Genomic DNA, 20,403 nt, shown 5'->3' on the forward strand with positions numbered 1-20,403 from the left:
GCACTATTTCCTGACTGTACCACTCCTTCCTGGGTGTCAATATGGCTGGTTTCCTATTTTCTTCATGTCTTTACCAAAATTCACCTGCTTCACTAGGCCCCTGCTATCTAAAATTGCAACCAACTCCCACTCCAAAACTTCATATTTTTCTCCCTATGTTCCTTTACTCCTTAGCATTTATTAGCAACATTTTTACTTATTTCACTTAATGTCTATTACCTCCAATAGACTGTAAGCTCCACATAGGCAATTCCTAATATTCCTAGTGCCTGGTACATACCTAGTACTCAGTAAGTATTTATTCAATAAGGCATAACTTCCATAAATCTGATTATTTGAGGACAAGACAGAATGAATTAAAGAGTCCACGTACAGTCTACTTTCAGAAAATACTATCATACTTTGACAAAAAAATACAAACAACATTCATATTAACAAAACTCAAAATTAAGGATTGTAAACTTTTTTGTATTGCTCTTTTTATAAAAGAAAGTATTGTAACACCGCACCTACCTCGCAAGAGCAAGGTCCTGAGTTCGATCCCTGGTACTGAAAAAAAAAAAAAGAAAGAAAGTATTACAGCTGTAGTTCCAGTTATCTCTTTAAGCACCAGCTTCCATCTTATTCTTGTTTACTTTCCTGCAGGATGATTCACACTCATGAATTTCTGCTTCCTTCCAGGCCATTTTTAATCTTTCATAGACATATATGTGTGTGTGTGTGTGTGTGTGTGTGTATATATATATATATATATATATATATATGAATTTATATCCAGTCCCTTCTTATGTTTTTAAATGATCATAACTAGTTTCAAACCACAGCTATCATTCTGCAACTTGCCTTTTCCCCCTCAATATTTACTCATTTAGGTCTAGTAATGTGTATGTATCTATGATGTAGTTCATTCCTTCTCCTCATTACATTTCATTACATTTTTACAAATATATACATAGCACATATGTTTTTATCCATTCTCATTTGATGGATAGTTATTTCCAGATTTTACTGTTAGAAACAATGCTGTAATAAACATCTTCATATGTCTTTTTGTACACATGTGTGCATCTCTCTAGGGTACATCCCTACAGATGGAATTGCTGGAGCATAATAAATGCATGTTTTCATTTTTACCATATTTTGTCAGATTTCTCTTCAGAATGACTTTAAAAATTCTTTTCTACTACAAATTTTTAGAACTAGAACCTATTGTAAAACTTAATGAGTTAAGCCAAACTATAAAACCACCTAGAGGCAGCCATGGGTCTACCATAAAAGCAAATTAAATAATCTACTCTTTCTCCTTTCTTCCAAGTCACAGTTAAAGTTTGAATTTCAGGCCAGTCTAAGATGGACAGATTAGTGAGAAGAGAACACAATAAAACCCGAGTAAAATGTATTTGCTTTACTGTTGAGGAAGAGCTGTCTAGATACCCACTGTCTGAGGACTCTAGGGCTGGGGCACCCGAGTATCAGCTACTGGGAAAGATGAGCACTTATACCTACTACACATTTAACTGCCAGAGCTATTGTAGGTGTGTTTATACATTTAATCCTTATACTAAATCTCAGCAGTTGGAGCCTTTTTTCCATTTATCGCCATTACCCTTTTCAAGATCAAACTGAAACACAGATTGGGTATAATTGTCCCAGTTGAGAAGAAATGGAGAGGAAGCCTGGCAGTCTGACTACCTTCCTTCTCTCTAGCCTGCCAGCAGAAAAGACCTTCCCTAAGGCCAAACTCCAAGAGAGCCCCAACATAACACACAGGCCAATCAGTGTTCTTGAGTGTGATCAATCCATGAACATATTCCTTCTCCTCCTCCATGGGAGCAGATTAGGGGATGAAGGAGAGGGTTCTAAATTCTTTCCCCTAAAACTCCACTGAACAGAAAATGAACTTCTGTGTCATAAGAAGCTTTAGGAAAAGACACTCAATTGTGGAGAGGCAAGTCTCAAAGTTCAAAAATGTTTTTTTTTTAATAATTAAAGCTGTTAGAGCAAAGATTTAGAACCAGCTAGAGGTCCGCAAGTAGGTAAATGGCTAGTTTTGTGCATCTGCACCAAAATACTGTAATTTAATATGTAAAGTCATTTGTAAAAGAATGAGGAAATATTATATGCTAATATAGACCTATAAAGTATATTATTATATATAAAAAGCCAAGTGCAGGGCAAAATAAATACCATCTTGATATTTTGCTGTAGTTGGGATGGAAAGGTAGACAGGAAGCTTGTATTTCCTTGTTCACTCTTTGGAAAGATACCGTAAAAACAGTGATAACTGCCTATTGGGAAGTGGAGGGAGCCCTGGGTGAAAGAGAGATTTATAATTTTATACCCTTTATGCTTTTGGATTTTTCAGTCATATGAGGATTTCCCTCCTTCCAAAAGAAATACTTAAATACATTTTTAAACAGCAGATGGAAGCAAAAATAAAACAAAATTTTAAAGTGAGGGTAAGGGGTGGAAGAGTCAAATGTTTTGGGTCTTCAGTCTCTGAGATGCTCAGAGTGAGGGGCTTTGGGGGAGCTAGGGAGGGACGAGGTATGTAGGGGACAGAGCGTGAATTCCATCTTCTCTGATGCTCTGTGACAGATATTAGTAGAGGCTGAAATTACTCTTTGTCTAAGTGTTCATGATATTACAGCTTCCTTGAGAGGCAGCAAGTTCTGTGTCAATGGCAGAACTCCGGGGAAAGAAATGGGATGAACACTCCCAGGGTGTCGGGAAAGAAGATAGAGATTCAGATGCCCCAGGCACGCGAATTTTACAATCTAGAATTTTATGATTTTTACCTTCCCTTGTCTTGTGTTCACAGGTCAGTGCCTTCACTCAAAACTATTTGTTTCACCTGTTATCTTTAATTTGAAGGAGTAATTATTTTGTCATCAAGGATCAGTTTTCACTTGTGTTCTAGCTAACAGTGTTGCAATCACAGATGTGCTGTTCCCATTTGTTGACTGAATATTTTAGAGCTCTTTCAAACATCTTCCCTTGTCACCTTGTAAAATGCCGATTTACTATGGAATTGTATGTTTTAAATTTTTATGTTTTTCAAAGGATAAAACTGTGTGAGCTAAAATACCTTCCAAGTTGAAAGCCAAAAGGAACTCAATGTTCTAAGTATTTGTTTGATTGTCTTAAAGGTTAACAGCTTTTGCTTTAAGAGTACTTGGACAAGTAAATAAATATATAGAGCAGAACCAAAACTCAATTTGCAATTCCTTATTGTGGCTGGTTGAGAACTGCCAATTAGAAAATGGATCTTTCAAGGAAAATTCCCAATATCAACCAATAAAATTACAGGTAAGGAAACCAAATGTGGAAATTAGTAACTGTTCTGTTTATAAGTTTGAGTTTTCTTCTCATTCTATTATGGGAGGATGAAGACGAAGAGGGGAAAATATATGTAATCTGGCAAGAAAGAGGCCACATAAGTGATGTCCTGGACATCTGGTATAAAGGTGTTTGTGGTTCACAGAGGGTAAATTCCAGAGATACCAAAATAAGTAAAATGGACTAATTTATCTGTCTGGCCTTGGTATGGAATCTGCACCTAAAGGTCATGGCCTCCAACTGATCAGATTTCCATGGCATTTTCATGAAAGATGGGATCCTATCTGTATCCTGTTAGTAAGAGAAATTGGGGCCAATTTATTAAAAGGCAGCAATCTCTTCTGAGATTAGAATCTATTTACAAACTTGAATTACAGTGCAATCACAATATTGCTCCAACATACCATTCTACTCCTTAGAATGCTGCAATCCGATTCCTTTCATATCGGGCATGAGTGACCTCCATGGCTGCCTGTGGGTCTCATACTGGCCCTTTGTTGCACCAAAAGCAGATTAGGGCTCCCATAGAAACAGGGCAGTTGGACTAGAGACCATAATACTAAGTGAAATAAGTCAGACACACAGGCTTAAATATCCTAGTTTCTCTTATATGAGAAACTCAAAAAACATATGTGTATGTGTGTAAAGAGAGAGAAATAATGTAGAAGATAGATAAAGAGGAAGAAGTAGGGAGATCTTTTTCAAATGGATGGCAAACTAGAGATGACGTAAGGGGGATAGAGGAGAAGAAAATAGGACAGAAAAAGAGAAGTGAAGGGAAAAAATGATACAAACAGAGCTTTTGCAAATGGGAAGAGGACCAAGAGTTGGAAGGAGCAGGGCAGGAGTGGAAGATTAAGGAATGAAAAAAATGAAAAGAGAGAGAGAAAAATGAATGAAGATATATTATGCATATGTACCAGCTCCCCATGGTAATTGCAATCATTATGTACTACAAACATGTACTGATAAAAAAGGAAATAGGGCAACTGACATCATCTCGGTGTTATATGAAGAGTAAAATACTATAACTTTTTTTCTTACAATATCCTTCTGCCCATCCATCCACATTCATTCAATAACCATTCACTGAGCACCTAACATATACAAGGGTCTTATTTGGGCAGGGTGGGACAGAAGGGATGGGAAGGATGGAGCCACACAGTATCCCTGCCACAAAGGAGTTCATACACAGGAAGAGAATGTGAAGTTTACGTGCTAGTAAAAATATTAGCAACTCCAATCAAGATATGTGTGTGTTCACTAATTTATTCAATAATTTCCAGTTAAACATACCAAGTGCTGGATGGTAGGGACACAATAGTGAACAAACTAGTATGGTCATCAAGGCAGTAGAGCCTATGATCTAGTAGAGAAGTCAGACATGAAGTAATTTTGTGTGTGATGCATGTTAAGAACGGGGAAATGAGGGCCGGGGGATTTAGCTCAGTGGTTCCAGCACCTGCCTCACAAGCGCAAGGTCCTGAGTTCGATCCCCAGTACAAAAAAAACAAAAAAAGAAAGAAAGGGGAAATGTAGTTTCATTGAAAGTAAACAATCTAATGGGGCGGGGGGCAAAACAAGCTGATCAGGCTCCTGGGAGACATAGGAGGAAGACAGAAAAAGCTTTCCAAGTAGAGCCCATAGATAGGATTTCTTTTTATCAGAATTAAATTTCTTTTTATCCAAATTAAAGTTATATATATGTATAGTATATGATGTTTTGCTATATATATATATATATACACACACACACACACAATGAAATGTCTCAGTCAAGCTAATTTATGTATGCATTACTTTACATGCATCTTTTTTGTGGTGAGAACATTTAAAATCTACTCTTTTAGCAATTTTCCGGTACTGTAAAATACATTGTTATTAACTGCAATCACTATGTTATACAATATATCTCTTATTCTTCCTTTCTAAGTGAAATTTTGTGTCTTTTACCCAACACGTTCCCACCTCTAGCCCATAGATTATTGCACTTATGAGTTTGACTCTTTTAGATTCTACATATAAGCAGTATTTATCTTTCTATGACTGGTTTATTTCTCTTAGCATAATGTCCTCCAGGTTCATCCATGTTGTCAAAATTGACAGAATTTTCTTCTTTTTTAAGTAACAATATTGTTTATATTTATATAATTTTCTTTATCCACACATTCACTGATGAATACTGAGGCTGACTTGATTCCATATCTTGACTATTGTGAATAATGTTTCAATGAATGTGGAAGTGACAATATAACTCTGAGATCCTGATTTTCTTTGTTTTGGATATATACCCAGTGGAGATATATGACAGATTTTTTTAATTTGAAGGAACTTCCATACTGCTTTCCATAAAGGCTGAACTAATTTACATTTCCATCAAGTGTATGCAAGGGTTCCCTTTTCTGCATATCCTTGCCAACAGTTATCCCTTGTATTTTTGGTACTAGCCATTCCAACAGGTAGGAGGTAATATCTCATTGTGGATTAAGTTTGACTTGCCTGATGATTAGTGATGTTGAATATTTTCTCATATTCCTGTTATGCCTGGCAGTTTGAACTGAAAAGTGAGAGTGTGGTTCATTCAAATAACTGGGGCATGAGACTAAATAGTGAGTGGCATGAAATAAAGCTACAGAGGTAAATAAATTTCACTGAAAGCCTTATAAATCCTGCATGGAATTATCTCTACCCTAAGAGGAAAAAATATGGCAGAACAGAGATCAAACCATGCTTTATAGAGGAGGTAGCATTTTGACAGGGTCTTGACCCAGGGGAAGAATCTAAATGTGGTGAAAAAGCATGAAGTGGGGTAGAAGGTGTGGGCAGGGGAGATTGGCAGGTGAAGCCACTGAAGGAAGAAGACTCAGAGTTTGTGGAGGAACGGTGAGCAGCCTGCTGGAGTGCGTGAAAGACAAGAGTGGAGACAGGCGCAAAATGGAGATTAGAAACGGACCATTTCACTTTAAACATGCCATTTTGAAACATTGTTTTGTTTTTGTGTTAGGGTACCTTGCCTATTGAAGCCCAAGAGAACACCTTATATATGACAGCCTTTACTGTGATTGGAATTCGAAAGGCTTTTGATATCTGTCCCCTGGTGGTAAGCAAGTTTTCTTTCTCTAGCACTCATCTATTGCTGAATCATGCACGGCAGGGGCCACCAACCAGAAGCCGCTTAGCTTTAAAAGCTTCTTTTCACATTGCTTGAAAGCAAGTTTAACACTAGAATCAAAGGGTTTCAGAGCTATGATAGATATTAGAGACCACCTAGTCCCACCTACTTGTCAATGGTTGAGAAAGCTGACGCCTGTAAGTAAGGGGAATTTAATTGTCCAGTGTAACAATGGGCTACTAAATTATGCAGTTTGGACAGTACCTAGAACTGTGAAGGGAGAATGACTCAGGGTCCCCAGCTTCCCTCCCTTGTCTCTGCTAAGTCTCACTATCTGTGTGTTACAGCTACATTCAGTAGTTGAGGCACTGTGTAGCATACATGTACTGAGGGCACACTATCACATGCCTGCTCCTTTGGGTTGTACCATTTTGTTGGCTTGGAAACTGAGGAGGTAGAAAGAATCCAGCTACACAAAGAAACATAGAAGCTTCCAAAGCTTTACAGAGGTTAATACCTCGGTGTAGGAAGAGCTAAGTCCCTGAGCTAAGGTTAAGTACTCCTGTCTGCAAAGCAGAAATCAATTAGACACATCCTTCAAACGAGGATACAGAATTGAGATGGAAAAACCCAAGAGGATTTGCGGAACTTGAAACACAAAGCACAACTATTCTTTTAGTTTGTTTCATAAGCATTGGTGTTTACTTTGAAGACAAAATTATCAACCAAGACCAGCTGGGACCAGTGGCCACATGAGCACTAGACACAGGGGGAGCTGGGAGAGAAGGAGCCAGGCCAGATGTTAGTGGCCTTCTTCAGACTTTCTCTTGACCCACTCATCCCCAGAAACCCTTCTAGTGGCCTCAACATAAAATGACAGGGACTCTTTTCCTAGGAGTTCACAGGATCAGAAAGTATTTTGGCAGATGGCCTGTTTTCCTGCTGTTTATGTTTTTGGTTTTTGTTTTTTTGTGGTTTTTTTGGTGCCGGGGATCAAACTTAGGGCCTTGCGCTTGCAAGGCAGACAGCAGCACCACTGAGCTAAATCCCCGGCCCTATTATTTTTTAAGTATAATTTCTTTGGAACGTATGAGCCTATCTCAGATATGCAAAGAAGGAAGGATGAAAGCCATGTATATTGTTGGTGCTGCTTCTTCCTGGACGCTGGGCCTGATACTGGAGCCAGGAATTTAAGAGATAAAAGCTCTCTGAGGAACAAGGGAATTCAGAGGCAAAAGCTTAACCCAATCTGGACAGCCACCTTCTTCTTCTGAAGTCATGCTCTACCCCTTCTCAGGAGGACTTGCATTGCGGAGCCATCATCCGCTTCCGTTCAGCTGTCCTCGTCCTCTCTTCACCTCTCCTGCCCCAGGACAGTGCACCTGAGTGCTGTGACACTTAACAAACATTTTCTGTCCTTGTTTCCAGAAAATCAGCACTGCTCTCACTAAAGCTGACACCTTTCTGCTTGAAAATACCCTCCCATCCGAGAACACCTTTACACTGGCCATTGTGGCCTATGCTCTTTCCCTGGGAGATAAAACACATCCACAGTTTCGTACCATTGCTTCAGCCCTGAAGAAGAAAGCTTCGGTTAAAGGTATGCCTCGTTCTGTGCATTTATTCAACAGGGATTTACCAACCACAGAGTTTGCTAATTCTGGGAAGTGAGTGGCATGCAAAGTTGAGTAAAACACAGTCTTTTCTCTCAAGGACCAAAACATCATATACAATGCAATAAATGCTCTTCATTTATTAATCCACTTGGTAAATTTATTTATTCCTTTATTGAACAAATGCATATTAAATATCCTATGATACTTTCTGTGTGCCAGGCACTGTTCTAGGTTCTAGGGATAAAGCAACAGATAAGACCACCCCAAAATATCCACATCTTCATGAAACTTACATTGTAACTGGGGGGAGACAAACAAAATAAATAAGTAAAATTTTGTGAATAGGTTGGTGATGACTGAAATAAGGGAAAATAAAACAGCGAAAGGAGATAAAGCAAGGGGATGGGTTCTGGGATTAGATAGCGTGACTGGATTTCAGCCTCCCTGGAAAGATGGTACAGTTGTGTGCCACTTGATGGCAATGCATTCTGAGAAATGCATCATTAGGCAATTTTGCCATTGTATGAACCTCACAGAGAGTACTACACACAACAGATGCCACAGCATTCTATAGGCCTAAGCCACGTGGCCCTGTTGTATACATGGACCTCATTGAAATGTCATCATGTAGCTCATGACTATTTGAGTGGAGATCTGAAAGAAAATAATGAAGCAAGCCATGTGGGTGGCTGGAAGGGTGTTTCTGAGGGGGAAACAGCATGTGCAAATGCCCTGAGACAAAAGCATATGTGGTGCTCCAAGAACTGCAAGGAGACAAGTGTGATTGTAGAGGAGTGAGATGAGGAGTAGGAAGTGAAATCAGGGAAAGAAAGGGGGAGGGAAGGCTGCATAGCAGTTTAGAGATCATTACAGGGACTCTTCATGGCTTCAGTGTGCAGTCATGCAGTGTTAAGCCACCTGCCTGGATCCCTTTTCTGTTGCTATAACAGAATACCAGAGGCTGAGTAATTTATAAAGGAAAGAAGTTTAGATTGGCTCATGATTCTTTAAGTCCAAGAGCATGCCCCCAGGCTTTGCTCAGCTTCTGGATACCTCATGTTGGAAAGCGCATGGGAAGTGGGCCCATGGGGAAGACAGGAGGGGCACTGAACACCTGGGATAGCTAACCTGTTCCACAAGAAAAGCATTGATCCATCCATGAGGGCTCCACCCCCATGAGCAAAACATCTCCTAGTAGCCCCACCTCCCTACACAGCTGCACTAGGGACCAAGCCCCACCGTGAGTTTCGGTGCGGACAAGGCATATTTGAACCACAGCAGCAACCAGGTGAGTCAAGCTGAAATCCAGCCCGTACTCTCCTCCCAAGCCACACAGGTGTAGAGCAGCCTCCATCCAGAGCAAGGGCTGCCTGCATCTCATGCACATCCAGGTGCTGAGGGGCGAGGGCAGAAGGAGTCATACAACTTTAACTTCCACTTTGAACGAGAAGGAAAACCATGGAGAACTCTGAGCAAAGGAGGGTGTGACCTGCCTTGTATCTTACCAGGTGGCTGAGGTAGTGGAGCGGTTGGCCATTGTGAGCCCTCTCCTAGCTAGGTTTTCTCAAAGTTTTACAAATCTTACACAAGAGTTATGAGGGCCGGGGATTTAGCTCAGTGGTTTCGCCGCCTGCTGTGCAAGCACAAGGACCCAAGTTCGATCCCCGGTACCAAAAAAAAAAAAAAAAGATTTATGGCCATCTATAAAATTTCACTTCTGTCATCAAATGAGTAAATTTGAACATATACCTCAAAACCATTTATATGGTATTTCAAAAATAACACAAAATAAATCTCTTGGGTATTATAAGTTACGGACCATAAAATCATAGAATTTAGGAACTAGAGGGAACTTACTGATTTAAATTATCTTTGAGCTGGAAGTTTCTTTCAAAGCTCGTATTAAATACAGCAAATCTGACTCTCTGAGAGGGAGGGGAAAGTATCTTGTCCAAGATCATGACAATAATGTAATAAGGAATTATAAACAGGTACATCAAAACTTTGACCAACCTTCAAAAATAATTTCAAAATATACTTTACTGGTTTTTAGGGGCCAGGGATTTAGCTCAGTGCTTCTGTCGCCTGCCTCGCAAGCACAAGGTCCTGAGTTCAATCTCCGGTACCTACCAAAAAAAAAAAGATCAAAATATACTTCACTGTTTTTTAAAAATATTGTTCCAAAAAGGATTTCAAGTGACTGGTTTACATCACTGAATAAGAACAAACAAATACAATTTATGAAAAGTGTTGCATATATGAAATTGTCTTTGGTGCCTTAAATTGAGAGGAGGTAATAGAAGACTTAAATAAGGATTTGGGTATGATCTCATAACTTTCAGGATGTGAATTTTTCAAGGAGAATGGTTCTCTAACTTATGTCAATAGTAATTCTTTATATGTGCATGGTGCTTTTTGGTTGCAAATACTTTTCCATTTAGCATCTCACTTGAGTTTCACTGTATAGAAGAAAGTATTGTCTACCTCCAATACTAGGAAACTGAGTCCTTGCCCAAGTTGACCCAGTTGATTAGTAATAGAGCAGAGACTAGAACCTGAGTCTACTAATTCCCAATTTATAGCCCGTTCCATTCTAACTCCTATCTCTCCCTGGTACACCTGACCTTTCCATGTTGGCCTTTATAAATAAAGATGAATAGCACTGTATTAATGTTGGTCACCTTGAGGAAGTTCTTACTACAAAACAAAAAAAACAAAAAAAGGTGGCTCCTACAAACCAGAAGGCCTTAGTATACATGCTATAATTATGTCAAATTCATGTTTTTAATCATATTAACAAATGTGATGTGTTGATATCAGGTGATCCACCCATTTACCGTTTTTGGAAAGACAGCCTCCAACTTATAGACACCTCTGCACCTAATGCTGGTACAGCAGGTATGGTGGAAACCACTTCTTATGCTTTACTCACCAGCCTGAACTTAAAAGAGATGAATTATGTCAACCCAATCATCAAATGGCTATCAGAAGAGCAGAGGTATGGAGGCGGCTTTTATTCAACCCAGGTATATGTCTTTGTCTTGTTTCATTCTCCTATGTCCGTTTTGTTTCCCACACCACACTTTCTACACTCAATCTGGCCTCCATGCCTTCATCCACCAAATCTCTAGAATGGAAAGACCCAAAGAGATTAGCTGCAGAGGAAGAAATATGTCCAGCAAGATTCATTCAGAGATTCAGTGGCAGAGCCAAGATCAGCATTCGTATCTCCTGAGACTAAGCCTGGTGCTTCCTTTCGTGATTCTTAATGACTGTGAAAGTCTAGTAAGACTACCAGCATTTTTATCATATTCTATGTAATAAATAGTGGTTGCCATATAGAGGAAAATACTGATGTTCTTCCCTGCAAAAAATAAAAACTGAAACACTGATTATTCCCATATCAATCACTAGAGTATTGTATATATACATATTTACAACTATTATGTAGTTGCATAATATATAGTCATGTACCACATGATGATATTTTTGTCAAGAACAGACTGCATATGCAAGTTTTCCATAAGATTATAATGGAGCTGAAAAATTCCTATTGTCTAGTGACATAGTAGTAATTATAAGGGCATAGTTCAATACATTTCTCACAAATTTGTGGTGATACTAGTATAAACAAACCTATTTACCTTATTATCATATAAAAGCATAGCACATATGTGTAGCATACATTTGGTGATGAAGGCTAGAATGATAATAAACAGTGGTGTTACTGGTTTGTATATTTACTATACTATACTTTTGCTGGGGAGAGTCTAACCTAGGCCCTTGCCCATGCTACGCACATACCTCCACATTCTCTGCCTCTCTGCTATACTTTTTATCACTATCTTAACATGTATTCATTCTACTTATTGTAAAAGTTTACTGTAAAAAAGTTTACTGTAAAAGTTTACCAACAACAGCTTCATGCACCTCATGTTCACCATGTCCCTTGACTCTGTCAAGAGCCCACATTGAGTGACTGACCTATACCATTGGTGATGAACCTATAGCACATGTGCCATGAGGGCTGTTGGTATCACTGAAAGCTCTAAAAGGTTCGCCCTCACTGGCCTATACTACCCAGGCATGTGTGTGTACACTCCAAGATGTTTGCAGGCCAACAACTTACACAGCACATTTGTATATTTCTGCCATTAAGTGGTACATGACTGTACACTTGTCTTCAAAGTTTAGCTCAAGTGTTAAAATCTTCCCTGCCTCCAGGATGTTTAGATAATGCTAGAGTGTGTATCTGTATACATATAAGATTTGGAGGCACGAGGATCCTTTACAATTGATTTAATGAACGTCTAATGGGTTTTACCTTGAGTGCAACTGGAGGCTTAACAGAAATGAGTGCCCTGTTGGATAACACTGACTACCATGGACATAGGCAGGGGGTGGAACCACATATTTAACATCTCTGATCTAGCCACATTTCCTGATTCTATAAATAAGGAAGATGAAGGAGTGATACAGTTCATTCATTTGTTCCTTCAACAAATACATATTGAATAGTTGCCATATGTATCTACTAAATGCAGTGGGTAATCTCTCAGTCAGTTTTGTGCTGCTATAACAGAATACCACCATGGGGTCATTTATAATGAACAGAAATGTATTAGTTCATGGTTCTGGAGACTGGGATGTCCAAGACTCAGGGGCCAGTGTCTGGCAAGGGCCATCTTGCTGCATCATCCCATGCAGGAAGGGCAGAGAGAGGGCAAGAAGAAACACAAAAAGAACACCAGAGAGAACAAACTCATTCTTTTATAAGGAACCCACTCACTCCTGTGACCTAAATTCCTCCCACTGGACTCTACCTCCAACTTTCCCACATTGGAGATTAAGTAACAACACAAGAACTTTAGGGAATATATTCAAACTATGGCAAATACCAAGAAATATATGCTACTTACTTGTCCCATGAATCTCACATTATAAATAGGAGGGTCAACAATAAAGTATCTATACATAAAATTATTATAAATTTAGATAGATGATTTTATAAATTGATATAATAGGCAGAAAATAAACATCAAAACAGAGAATAATGGAAAAGGAGAGTTTGGAAGTATTTAGTCTAAGATTGAAGAATGAGAAAGATAATCAAGCAGAACTGGGGGCTTGGAGTCATTCCACAGGAGTGATTTCCCTGAGGTTAGACATGCAGAGTACAGAGAAGATGCAGATAGGAAGCCGTATTTCCTTCCTATTCCTGCTAACAACTTTATTAGGAAGGCAATGGGGCCCTTAGCTGGCTTCACTCAGTCAAGTGGAGTTTTGTCTCTAGACAATGTTCCCTACCCTTTTGTACTCATGGATTATGTAAATAAGCTAAACATATTTTTGTCCCTTGTTGATTGTTGATAGGATACAATTAATGCCATCGAGGGCTTGACAGAATATTCACTCCTCATTAAACAACTCCAACTGAATATGGATATCAATGTCTCCTACAAGCACAAAGGTGACTTCTATCATTACAAAGTGACAGACAAGAATTTCCTTGGGAGATCTGTGGAGGTAAATAAAGAATTTTTCATAATGTTTTACAGTTGCACGGAACCACTTAAATAAATCACCTGTTCCACCCTTATTTTACAAATGTATTTCACCACATATGTTGAGTATCCACTGTGTCCTAGGCAGGGGTGCCTGTTATATTTTGAGCACTGGGGTTCAAAAATAAAACCCAAAGGGCTGGGGATTTAGCTCAGTGGTGCCACTGCCTGCCTCACAAGCACAAGGTCCTGAGTTCGATCCCTGGTACCAAAAAAAAAAAAAAAGTATCAAAGATAAAACCCAAAGACCCTGTGCACTGGGGAGAGATAGTCATTCAAACAGACAGTGAAAACTAAGAGCCTTGATGGGTACATGAAATACAGAAGGAGAGGCCCTTGATCCAGGCTGGAAATGGGGTATTTGTCTAACATTTGGCCTTTAAATTTCCAAATTCCTTGCCTCATGTCCTTTGCTACTGCTGGATTTTTAAAAGTGAAAACTTTGGCTTATGAAAATTTCCCAAGGAAAAGGAAACATTGGGGAAAAGTAGGTTGTATATTATTATTAGCTGCCAGGATACAGCTACTAATACATATTTTTCTAATCATCATGTTTGTATTAAATATACAAATAATTGGGAATAGTACTCACTGTTCACACACTGTTCACCCTCCACAAATTTATGCTTGTGAAAAATAAATAGGCATGAAAAATAAAATTCAATACAAAAATTGCAAACTGTTGGCCCATAATGAAAAAGAGGAAAGCTATAGCTATAAAGACATACACATAGGGCCAGGGATTTAGCTCAGTGGTTTCGCTGCCTGCTGCGCAAGTGCAAGGACCCAAGTTCGATCCCCAGTACAAAAAAAAAAAAAAAAAGACATACACATAGATCTACGTCAGTATTTAAAGAACAGAGATTTCAAATACAAATCGAATTTCACCTTCCCTTGAAAAACCAAATGATGAGGCATGCTTTTATCAATTTGTTGCAATACCTACCAGTTGCATGTTGTATGCATTTGCAGTTATGTCCATACTTGCTTGCCGCCTGCAGGCATTTCTACCAATGTTCCTCAGTTTAGAAATATGTTTCCTTTCCCTGGGAGCAGTTAGAATTTGCCAGAGATTCATGTTCTAAATTTAAACTTAAATGGAGAGATGTCAGCCTGAGGAACATGGTAGACCTATTGAAAGAAACTGGAATTATTTTTCTCTATAGGAGAAATGCTTTAATGGGCCTCTTTTCCTCTTAAAATGGCATAAACATGAGCCCAAGACACTGCTTCTATGTGAAACCTGGACTGTAATGATCTAACCTGGAATTCCCTATACCAGCATTTCCTGAAATGTGTTACGTGAAGGAAAGTCAAATGGTCAGTAAGCATGGAAACTCTAGTTTGAATGAAGTTAAGCAAGTTTTTCAATACAGGAGTCTCCTGTTCTTTCATATGTATGTAACTAAGTGTGGTGACTGGGAGAAAGAGACAGGGCACAATAGTACAGTGTTTCCCAAACTTATTTGTCATAGGAACCTTTTTTCTTGTAGCATCTCCAGGCACTTGTTCTCCGCAAAAGGCTGCTGTGTTCTGTCTGGAGAATAGTAAAGGTGGCCAATTTTCCTAGGTTTACTAAAATTGGAAAGAAGGATTGAGCAACTTTAATGCACTGCAAATTCTGTTTGCATTTGTGTGCTAGGCAAAGGAAAGGGGAAGTTGCAGGTTTGTAATGAAGGAAGAGCTGACTTTTCAGGCTCTTGCTCAAAATGATCGCTCCCGTACTTTCCAGAAATTAGAGGGCATTTGGATCACAGACTTTCTCTGGCAGGGAGTTCATGTCTTCACTTTCCTCTTAGCAGAGTGGGAAATAGCAATGGATTTAGCAGGCTTGGGGAATGGGGGCAGGGTCCCAGATGTTTGGACAACGGCCAGTGACAGGCAAGCAAGATGAAGCATCAAGATGTAGAAGAGGGCTGCAAAAGGGGAGACAGGAGAGGGTGAAAGATATTTTGCACCCACTTTAGAGCCACGAATCCCAGTGCTAATGAAAACAGCCTCCAACCGCACATCAGATGCTGAAATAATCTCTATTGGTGGATGCTGATTCTTGAGCTATAGATACTAAAAGAAATTTATTCAGTTGGCAAAAGGAAATGAAGATCCAGCTTTACTGTAACCATGAATAAAAATCCAGCCAAAAGTGACCCCTGATGTGCTGGGTTTGTTGGCTCACTCAGGAGATTGCAGATATCTTATTTACACATGGAAGGGAAAGAGGAAGTTCCAGCATCTTTTAGGGCCGACTGCGGGCATAGGATTTCCAATGTCTTATCCATTTAATCTCAGGAGAGCCCTGAAGTGTCAGCTCACTCTTTTCATCGCTGTATCTTCTCTACCTATTAAATGATGATGATTGAAACATGGTTTCTCTATCCATCTTTCCAGGTGCCTCTCAATGATGACCTCATCATCAGTACAGGATATAGCAACGGCTTGGCTACAGTACATGTGAGTATTTAGTTGAGAGCCAGTAAGAAGTGATATGTCCATGTGTACTAGGTTAAGGACTTTGCCACAAAATCACAGATATCTGAGCTTGGATAACCATGACTAAAGTAGGATTTGAAAAAATTACCTAATTCTTTCTGGCTATCTTGAACAGCTGTTCTCAGAATTTTTTTTGATACTGACTACGTTAATCTTCATATATACATAAAAGGATACCTTCTGTATATTTGCAGAAATTATATAGTATATAGTTGTATATAGTCATGCACTGCCTAATGATATTGCTATCAAGGATGGCCTCATATACAATGGTGGTCACATAAGATTATATCCCAAGTGACACCATAATTTCTTAGTTTTTGTAAATATACCCTATAACGTTTGCACAATGTTGAGATCACCTAATGACTAATTTTTCAGAACATGTCCTCGTGATTATATGGTATGTGTCTGTATATAGATATGTAATTTTTATTATATATGTGTGTATGCATCCAATACATTATATATGCATATGTGTGTATATGTTTTCTGTGGTTGGTGACATAGTCACATCTCATTTAGTCAGCGTCTTTGGGGTTTGATGTGTTATACGTAAAGACTTAAGTTTCTGAGCTGGGAATTTAGCTCAGTGGCACCGCACCTGTCTTGCAAGCACAAGGTCCTGAGTTCAATCCCTGGTACCAAAAAAAGAAAAAGATTTAAGTTTCCTTTATTTTAGCCAATTAGCCATTACAAGCTTTTCTAAACTCTTTATGAATGGCCACGCTGTCTTAAACTGTATTCTGAGCAGAAATTAACATTTTATTGGTGGCTTCACACTTATTCCTTCCAAGACTGTATGTAAGACTGCATGAGAGAGAGTGGACTATCAGCTTCCCTGTTACTACTGCCAACACCTTTGCCCATCCAAACACACCCAGAATTTGTTATTTACCTTGATGGTGTGTCGCCTGGGATAAAATCACACTTCCTAGCCTTGTAGTGTTATGTGTAAATTTAAAGTATACAGAATCAGGGACGAGAACTTGGGATCTTTCCTGTAGACTAGGGAGTTCAGATTTGACTGATGACCTGAGACCATTTTTTGCTTCTCAGCTTTGCTTCAGACTATGGAGTGTGCTGAAAGTCCAGCTGCTGGGAAAATGAGTACTTATGTACCCCACTCCTCCTGGATGCTGAAAATGATACTTCAAGCATCCCATTTGCTGTAGCAGTACTGCTATAATACCTTTTTCATTTTCCTATTTTAAACAGAATCTTGTTTCCATATCCCAATGTAGGTAAAAACTGTAGTTCATAAAACGAGTACCTCTGAGGAAGTTTGCAGCTTTTATTTGAAAATTGATACCCAGGACATTAAAGGTAAAACAGCATGATTTACATTGTAATTTGGGCTTAAACATAATGTCACATAGAGAGCTTCCCTTAGTAGGGAAAATGTGCTTGTTCAAAAAAACAAAATATTTTAATTCAACTCTCAAGCAGGTTGACATCCAAGCGAACATTTCTGCCATTTATTATAATGGATGTAACTCTTTAATAATAGAAACTAATGCTAAATAATTTAATAACTAGGTAACTGTATTCACTATGATAAAGATGTTTTGATTATATTACTTTTAAAGAACATAACAGGTTGTAAATTAGACCACAAAAAAGGTCTAATTCATTTGAATTTCCATTATGTTTGTGTTGGTATTTCATTCCAGGACCCTCATTTTCCTGTAACCCTGTTAGTTTTCCATCCCTAGCCTTTCTGTCCTCCACAAGGTCCAGCAGGTGCACATTTCTCTGCCTCTATTTTATCTTGATGGTCTTTCCATCCTCTCTGGATGAAAAGATGAGGCCTCCATCTTTTTTTAAAAGCCTGTGGACTTCCCATGCCTCTGCAGGTTGAATCTCACTTCCCTGACCCAAAGCAAGTCCACTTGCTATCTCCAGTCCTCTTCCTCCACCCTTTGCCCCAGGGCAGTGTATGCTACTGCCTCTGCTCTAACGGCTTCCATTTGTGGCTCAGTGGCCCGTTCCTACAGGAAACTTCCAACTACCAGCAAACCCTCCCTTCAACATCCCCCAAACACATTGCCAATATCTACGTGTACTAAACAGTTTTCTTCCTGAAATTATAAATCTTTTGACAGCAGAGAACTGTTCTAATTATTTGAAGTCTTCCTGGTATTGTAGGTAGCCAAGAATTTCTATTAAAATCACCAGAAGTGCCAATTTTCAAATCACAAATGTTTTTTAAGCGTGCTCAGACTTTCTCATGAATGATCTGTTCTGACAAGTTCCAAAACAACTAAAAACAGTTTACTTCCTGTTTATTTGTTTACTAGCATCCAGATACAGTGGCTTCAGTGACTCAGGATACAAGCGCATAGTAGCATGTGCCAGGTGAGCCATTTGCACAAAGCAGAGTATAGATTTCAATATTTTAATTCTGTTATACTATTTCTTTATATCTTTTTGAATTTTAAGATGTCCAGAAGATACAAAAGTGTTCATTTTTTAAATGCAGAATATAGCAAGTATTCTTAAATACTTGCTTTGATTTTGCTCACATATAGTTTTCTCTCCTGTTTTTGTCTTCTTATGATTTAAACAGTATGGCAGTAGTTTCTTTTTGTTGTTGTTGATTTTTTTTTTTTTTTGGTCTTTCAGAAGGGTATTGTGATCTAAATATTCTAGAAGAAAATGAAAAAGATTCACTTATAAGCACTCTCTTAGAAAAATCACATTCGACCAGCAAAATTCTCAGCCATTCTCAGCTTGGGCTGCACATTGCTGTCAAATCCATCAGAAATGGTGCGTCTCAGACCGCACCCCTGAAGCCATTCTGGTGTAGAAAAGGTTAAGACTCTAACTGACTAAATACAGAGGCCTAAATTGGCCAATGTCATTTCCTGTTGCTGTAAGGTAACAATTTATTGCAAACCTCATACAAATTTATTCTCTGAGAATTCTAAAGGTCAGAAGTTATAAATCAAGGAGTTGGTGAGACTGTATTTCTTCTGGAAACTCTAGAGGTGAATCCATTTCTTTGCCTTTTCCAGACTCTAGTCTGCCTGTGTTCTTGGCTTCCAGCCTCCTCCTCTATCTTCAATGCTAGCACTACAGAGTTTTCTAGTCATTTTCTGTTGATCCCTGTTTCCATTATCACATCCTTCTCTCGCTCTCTTTTATAAAGACCCTTGTGTTCTATTGGGCCCACCCAGATAATCTACAATAATTTTAGATCCTTAATCTGTGAAGCCCCTTTTGCCACATTAGGTAACAGTCATAGGTTCTAGCGATTAGGACAAGGACATCCTTGAGGGCTATTAGTCTGCTTATCACAGCCACCATCCTAAAGTGTTCATGGAATGTACACTTGTTTTGAAAATATGCGTATATTTTTTGCATAAGTGATCACAAAAAGTTAATCAGTGCCAAAGACAGAACTTGAATACAGCTTTCTTCTCTCTTCCCTCCATTACCCCTCAATCCTTCCTATTGTGCTCTGTCTTCTTTACTCTTTCTATTGTTAACACCAGCAGTACCTGTAAATGATATTTTTCTGTTTTTATTTACAATCAAACATACTACCAAGGCACTCAGTATGGATAACCTGAAAATTTAGTAAGGTTGGGTTATAGATTAGAGCAGAAAAGGACTTTGGGAATGATACAGAAATCCTATTTTAGAAATAAAGAAAATGAGACTCTAAAAGATAAAGTGACCTGCCAAGTTTTCATAGAGGCAGAGCCAAGGGTTCAAATACCTAATCCCTGATGTCAGATCTAGTATCCCAGCCAACTCTTTCAATCAGAATAACCCAAGACCATCAGTCCCAAGAAAAAATAAGTTGTTTTTTACCGCATCTCTCCTTGCTGTTCCTCAGCCTTGTTTGTGATTTTGATCCCACTGCTCTTCTTCAGATTCTTTCAACTATCTCAGCCTGCTTGCTTCCTTGGCAGCATTCCATCCTTCCAGCATTCCCTGCTTCCTGCCTGCTTCCTGCTTCCTGCTTCCTGCTCCCTGCTTCCTGTTTCCACCATTCCCTGTTCCTTCTCAAACATCTTTCCTCACTCCCTGACTCTTTCCTAGCAGCTTCCTCCCTCCTAACTACCATTCCTACTCTTGAGTGCCTATAGGGGCACAATCATAGTTACCTTTAAACCCATAACAGTGGTCACAGGGAGGTGTGAGCAAACTTGTGAGCAGAGCTAGAATCAACACATGAGACTCCATAGGGAGGCATCTAGAGTTGGCACGGACTCTCTGATAATGGAGTGGGCCACCTGTGGGTATCCTCTGTCAGGAAGTACTCAAGTGACCT

General features: G+C 39.0%; 1 protein-coding gene and 1 long non-coding RNA gene across 2 annotated transcripts in view; one reads left to right on the forward strand and one right to left on the reverse strand.

Moving 5' to 3' along the window:
• The window catches only part of LOC101710435 (complement C5), a 96,142-nt gene that overhangs the window by 64,287 nt on the left and 11,452 nt on the right, over window positions 1-20,403 (forward strand). Inside the window, exons 26-33 of the mRNA XM_087183287.1 lie at window positions 3,150-3,309; window positions 6,344-6,439; window positions 7,880-8,051; window positions 10,888-11,093; window positions 13,441-13,593; window positions 16,020-16,082; window positions 17,366-17,447; window positions 18,422-18,479. Of these exons, the coding sequence (XP_087039413.1) occupies window positions 3,150-3,309; window positions 6,344-6,439; window positions 7,880-8,051; window positions 10,888-11,093; window positions 13,441-13,593; window positions 16,020-16,082; window positions 17,366-17,447; window positions 18,422-18,479 (990 nt within the window). The remainder of the gene's footprint in view (window positions 1-3,149; window positions 3,310-6,343; window positions 6,440-7,879; window positions 8,052-10,887; window positions 11,094-13,440; window positions 13,594-16,019; window positions 16,083-17,365; window positions 17,448-18,421; window positions 18,480-20,403) is intronic.
• LOC147826106 (uncharacterized) lies at window positions 470-20,044 on the reverse strand. Its single transcript, XR_015439856.1, has 3 exons — window positions 19,941-20,044; window positions 10,081-10,193; window positions 470-549 (listed from the first exon to the last, which is right to left on the reverse strand). It is a non-coding gene; the product is annotated as an uncharacterized LOC147826106 (long non-coding RNA).

This window comes from Heterocephalus glaber, unplaced genomic scaffold (assembly GCF_053883595.1).
Source record: "Heterocephalus glaber isolate CG9 unplaced genomic scaffold, H.glaber_assembly_v1.0 deba00001479, whole genome shotgun sequence".
NCBI classification, from domain to species: Eukaryota; Metazoa; Chordata; class Mammalia; order Rodentia; family Bathyergidae; genus Heterocephalus; species Heterocephalus glaber.